The sequence below is a fragment of the Berghia stephanieae genome, chromosome 1 (assembly GCF_034508935.2).
Source record: "Berghia stephanieae isolate SIO BIC M18660-M18661 chromosome 1, UCSD_Bste_1.3, whole genome shotgun sequence".
NCBI classification, from domain to species: Eukaryota; Metazoa; Mollusca; class Gastropoda; order Nudibranchia; family Aeolidiidae; genus Berghia; species Berghia stephanieae.
Window position 1 is genome coordinate 133181479 of NC_088360.1, and position 6487 is coordinate 133187965.

Genomic DNA, 6487 nt, shown 5'->3' on the forward strand with positions numbered 1-6487 from the left:
TGAAAAACATTTATGATTCAGAAATGAAAATGACATTAAAAAAATATTCTCCTCTTTACACTTGGATTTCAGACATAAATACAACATCTTGTAAAATATATACTTTTTTTTTTTTTGCTTGTATTTAGAATTTATGTTCATATACCAAATAGATGCATTTTGGTACAGAGTTTGTTTTTACTAGGGTAATCCAATATTCAACAAGAGAAATCCACATCGTAATGAATATATATTTATTTTTTACTCCTATTTGTCTACCAAAGAGCACAAGAGAGAAATCCACATCGTAATGAATATATATTTATTTTTTACTCCTATTTGTCTACCAAAGAGCACCAGTGAGAAAGGAGAGTTCAGCTGTGGCTGGGTCCATTTGCCCATATTTGATGTCAACGGGGTTGCCACTCCCAACAAGTAAGCAGTATTTTTCAGTCAGACTATATGTACATAAGCAAACATACTTATTCGATATCGTGTAAACTTAAACTTCCAAAACATTGAATTGAAAGGGTATGTATAATTTCACCTCATGTAAACTTAAACTCCCTAAACATTGAATTGGAAGGGTATGTATAATTTTACCTCCTGTTAACTTAAACTTCCAAAACATTGAATTGGAAGGGTATGTATAATTTCACCTCTGTTAACTTAAACTTCCAAAATGTTGAATTGAAGGCGTATGTATAAATTCACCTCGGGCGTTTTAGAAAAGAAATTAAACAATTTAAAGATAGCTTATTAAATCTATGGGGTTTGGTGGAGCTCTTGCTTCACACGCAAAGGGACTGAAATTGATTCCGGGTGCAGTCGAGTTTTTTTTCTGACCCCCCTGTCCACGCAACAGTTATTGGGTAGCTGGATCTGTTAGATCTGGCAGAAAATACTTTGCGATAAACTAGCGTCCTATCGAAAGCATAGCAAGCAATTGCTATTGTCTGTTTCATGCTATAGAAACCGGGATAAACTCCAGCTCCATATGCTGAAGGACTACTTTATTAAATCTATGATACATATGTTATGGACTGTGAACTAATATACAATTCTTTCATTTCTATGTATTTGTTAAAAGAGTTATTTTTATCATGCCGAATAATACAATGAGCTTACGAGTATGTGTTATTGCACGAAAAAAACATCACGAGTTTAATTAATACAAAGAAATTAAAGAATTTGTTTATTCCACCCCTCCAAGCAAAATGTATTAGATATTTTGTAACCAAATGTTATGGTATTAGTACTTCTATTCACCATAATGTGTATCTTTCTCCTTCTGCTTGAATGACAATTTGACCCAAAACTAAAAACGTTGGATTTGTATTCATGCGCACCAAAAGATTATTTTTTACCAATCAGCTGTCTTTTACACCTAATTTCACACCAATGAAATGTGCAAAAAATTCTGAAATCGCTGAATAACATTTTTATTCAACGATTACTTATTAATGAAGAAATGATCGGGTTTTCCAACGAGAGGGGTGGAATAAAGAGTATTATTACACCCCGATTCTTTTTTATCTATTATTTTTCTTCTGTGACACAAGCATGCATTAAAAATCCATAACATGCACCATCATGAGTCGTCAATTGCTGGTTTACGATCAGCACTGATATTGATGACGTAATTAATCACAAAACTAGATAGATAGAGAGAAAGAGAGGACTAATAAAGCCCCACACTCATGAAATCAAGTCAAAATATTATGTGTAGACAGTAGTGGAAATTGTCAAATAGACATTTTCAATTGTTTTGCCTTCTTAGTTCTAATTATTTTTCGATTTTGATCGTTGTATAGATAGAACGAAGATGATGTCATTCTGGTCTCTGTTACTGTTTTTTGCCATCCACGTTTATGAGTAATTTTCACTTATCTTTATTATCCAGACTATAAAAGTTTATGGTTACACAGAGTTTTGTGTGTTGGTCCGTTAAACTTCTGGATGGCAATGTTGTGAGCTTCTTAGCCAAGTGCATACTATCTACTATATGTAGACAGTAGTGGAAATTGTCAAATAGACATTTTCAATTGTTTTGCCTTCTTAGTTCTAATTATTTTTCGATTTTGATCGTTGTATAGATAGAACGAAGATGATGTCATTCTGGTCTCTGTTACTGTTTTTTGCCATCCACGTTTATGAGTAATTTTCACTTATCTTTATTATCCAGACTATAAAAGTTTATGGTTACACAGAATTTTGTGTGTTGGTCCGTTAAACTTCTGGATGGCAATGTTGTGAGCTTCTTAGTCAAGCGCATACTATCTACTATATGTAGACAGTAGTGGAAATTGTCAAATAGACATTTTCAATTGTTTTGCCTTCTTAGTTCTAATTAATTTTCGATTTTGATCGTTGTATAGATAGAACGAAGATGATGTCATTCTGGTCTCTGTTACTGTTTTTTGCCATCCACGTTTATGAGTAATTTTCACTTATCTTTATTATCCAGACTATAAAAGTTTATGGTTACACAGAGTTTTGTGTGTTGGTCCGTTAAACTTCTGGATGGCAATGTTGTGAGCTTCTTAGCCAAGCGCATACTATCTATAAGTGGTTTTTGATGAGAAGGGGTGTAACAATAAGATTAAATCATGTTTATTAGGCTATAAACATTCATGTAGATTTAAGATCATCACTCTTTAAGCGTGTGAAAATATTCTAATTAAAACTTGTGTTTATAACCTGATTTACTCCTATACTGAACTGAAATGAATATAAAGAAAGAAAATTTATCACATCAAAAACAATACAATGATTATAGTTATAGGGGAGGACAAGACTTGAAAGATGAGTAAAAAGAATGAAATGTATAATAAGGAACACTTAAGGCTCAAACCTTTTTTCATCCAACCAAAAAAAAAAAAAAATAATACAAATCAAAACCAAACAACATCCCCACCACTAAAAAAAAAAAGCAAACAACCTTCCCACCCAATAAAACACCCAGAGAAAAATAAATACAAAACAAAACCAAACAAACTCCCCACCCCAAAAACATTTAGAAAAGACAAAAACAAAAAAAAAACACAAAAAAAACAAAAAACAAAACAAAACAAAAACAAACAAAAAACCTTCCCCCCCCCCCTCTTCCCCCTTCCCAAAATAAAACTCCCAACAAAAGCCACTTAAGAAAACAAGACCTTCTATAAAACGGAAATACAATATAAATAACGTCTTGAGAGATGAGTAGGAAGACAATTTAACTTCCTCACAGAGCTCTCTAGATTTTACATCCTTGTTTTTTACACTTCTTAATTTTTTTTTCTCTCTCTCTCTCTCTTTTTGTTAGTAAATGAGGGCCGGTTCTGTTAGAACTGGTGAAACATACGTACTTTGTGATAGACTAATGGCCTTTCCAAAGGCCATCGAGCGATTGGTATTACCTGTTTAATGCTATAGAAACTGGGATAAACTCCAGGGGCTTAATTGCTCTGAAAGTGCGGCTATGTGGTCTTGTGGGATGACACTGCTTGGCACATAGTTGAGTCCATGGAGAGGTCTCTTTTCTCACATTCTCTCACCATACTCAGGTGTAAAATGAGTACCTGGCTGTTAACAGCGTTGCCATTGTCCCAAAAAATTGTAATATCGCCTAACAGGCACCGTGTCTCGTCCTACATGTTATGTGTTGCTGTTGGCCAGGGACCCTTGTAAAGCGCTTTTAGCACATTTAGTGGATATTGCGCTATAAAAGCTCAATTGGATCAAAAAAGAAATAGTGCCACTATTTAAAAAAATAATTTTGTCACTAATAAATTTTGAGTCTTGAATGTGCCTTGGTATTTTTTCTTTTTTTTTTATTTCTTCTTTTAAATATTTTAAAATATTTTCATTCAATCCTTTTTTTTTTTTAGGTATATAAAGAATGACTGAAAAATAATATAATTATAATGTTAATATTTATTATTTTCAGATCTTATGACCTCTACGTCAATGGAGGGACACCGTACGAGAAAGGTGTAGAAGTCGATCCTGCCATCAGTCGAAGAAGTAAGAAGAAAGAATATCATCCACTCCTTTTTTGATTCTATATGCTTTTTGCCTTTGTCATGTCTAGTTGTAGAAAAGTCCCCTAGTATTCATTGGTGTGGAACAGCTACTTTTTCTTTCTTACATTTGTAGTTGCTTTGTAGAAGGATTCAACTATTTTCAATTGGCAAAAATTTTAAAAAAATGTTTCGTCTCATCATTAGAGTTAAAGGGTCATGAAAAAAAAACAAAAAACACTATTTACTTACTTGGTTTATAAGGCAAATTTGCTTGCTTTTTAGTGTGATTGGTAGGATATGATAAGATAAGCAAGATCTGATTGCACATCCCAGAATGCATTGCTTTACTCTAGCTTCGCTTTTTTACATTTTCTCTAATCTCCCCTTCTATCGGCACGGGGTAAAAGTAGCCTGGGTAAACCATGAATATAGTCGGTGTTAGGGTTGAGTGAGTTAATTTTAACTTTTTAAAAATAAGATTGCTTTTTTCAGCATTATTCATTCAAAAGGTATGGAAAACAAGAGACAGAGTTAACTCGTTAACTTCAAGAACTCAAATTACTATTGGAAATAGAATAGAAATAAAAGAAGGAATTTTTCAACCACTGTAACTGTTAAATCGTTGCAATGGCATCTGTCTTCGTTGTTAGTATGGCATGAACGACAAGACACAAGTGTTGATATTTTTACAAAAAAACAAGATAGAAAACTAGCTTGTGTAGTCAGGATTTCAAAATCGTATGTCGCTTAGTCATTCCTCCAAAGCCATTAGACCCATGGAGCTGGAGTTTATCCAAGTTTCTATAGCCTGAAAAGGACAATAGAAATTACTTGCTACCTTTTGGATAGGACTCTAGCCTATCACAAAGTACTTTCTGCCAGATATAACACTCAGTTGCCCAACCACTGCTGGCTGGACAGGGGGCAGGGGGGGGGGGGGGGGGGGGGGGGGGGGGGGGGAGGGAAGGAGAGAGGGGGAGATATAAAAAAAAAGATCCCATTTTACAAATGGAATCGATCTCGACCCCTTTGCATGTGAAGCCAGTGCTCTACCAATCGAGCTATCAGGACCCCATTCACCATTATAGCTGGCCAAATGTAGCAATGAATGACATTTTACATCATCAATAATATATGAAAGACAAGAGACAAGACAAGCTTGTGTAGTCAGGAATTCAAAATACACTGGGCGAAAACGGAAAAATAAAAAAAAAATCTTTCACATAAATTATCTGGCCACGACTTTTCATCATTTATATTTTATTTTGTTCTCAGGACAGTCTGGTGAGTTTTATCGTCACAATATTATTTCTTGTTGACTCATTATTTCATTCCTCATTCATTCATTTTTTAATTTTTTTTTGCTACTTGAAACGACCACAGTGAAGTTTGTTCAATGATAACAAATGCATGATAATAAATAAGAAATAAACCAATTTATCTTTGTTGCAGACTTTTAATCAACCAATCGAATAATTTGATTAAATACGCTTTGTAATATTATATATTTTTCTTTTCTACTAGATGTGTTCATCATTTAAAATTGAATTGTTGTAACTATGTTTTGATTGACAGTGAGAAAGAAAACAAAAAAGATAATGAATTGGAATTAAACGAAATCAATTTACACGTGTCTTGTATATAATACGTAACGCAACATTCTCAGAAGCATAAAATATAAATGATTTTTTTATACACTTCCCTTCAACTGGTCATATTCTGTGATATTATTATATTATTATTATTATTATTATTATTATTATTATTATTATTATTATTATTATTATTATTATTATTATTATTAGTTTGTTGTTATTATTATTATTATTTTATTATTATTATTATTATTATTATTATTATTATTATTATTATTATTATTATTATTATTATTATATTATTATTATTATTATTATTATTATTATTATTATTATTATTATTATTATTTTAATTTTAATATTATCACTATTTACATCATCATATCTTCGTTATTATCCAAATCATGTTCATTTGATAACTGAGTTGTCCCCCATTTGACGCATTTCACCTCCTTAATATTTCACGATGAATCTGTATCACCCCAGACGTGATTTTCCAACAGATTCACACCAGTTGTTGTATATCCCTATAGAATCACAATATAGCACACCATTCGATGATTGTGCATCATACTCTCACTCACTCTTTAGCTCTTCGACGGGCACACAATACACAGATTGAACCAACCCACCCCACCCTGGTTTTCTTGTAACCATCATCACTTCTGTGATTGCAACACACACTCCAACCTGTTCATTCTTTTGTCCTACTTTGCTTTCCTACTTTATTCTTAATTTTACACTTTATTGTAAAGATTAAACTTTAAAAAAAAATTCCCTTCCTTTCCACCAACCCCCCCCCCCCCCCCCCCCCAAAAAAAAATTAAAAAAAACCAATAACAAAGAATAATCCCCCCTCACAATAAATAATTTAAAAATACAACTAGAGCAACCCCCCCCCCCCCA

At 32.8% G+C, this 6487-nt stretch overlaps 1 protein-coding gene across 5 annotated transcripts in view; it reads left to right on the top strand.

Annotated features, from left to right (window-relative positions):
• Positions 1–6487, top strand: part of LOC144963240 (nephrocystin-1-like) — a 70101-nt gene that overhangs the window by 31068 nt on the left and 32546 nt on the right. For all 5 annotated transcript variants that reach the window (XM_078897084.1, XM_078897088.1, XM_078897085.1 and 2 more), the window contains 2 exons: positions 332–414; positions 3911–3987. In XM_078897084.1, coding sequence (XP_078753210.1) covers positions 332–414; positions 3911–3987 — 160 coding nt within the window. The remainder of the gene's footprint in view (positions 1–331; positions 415–3910; positions 3988–6487) is intronic.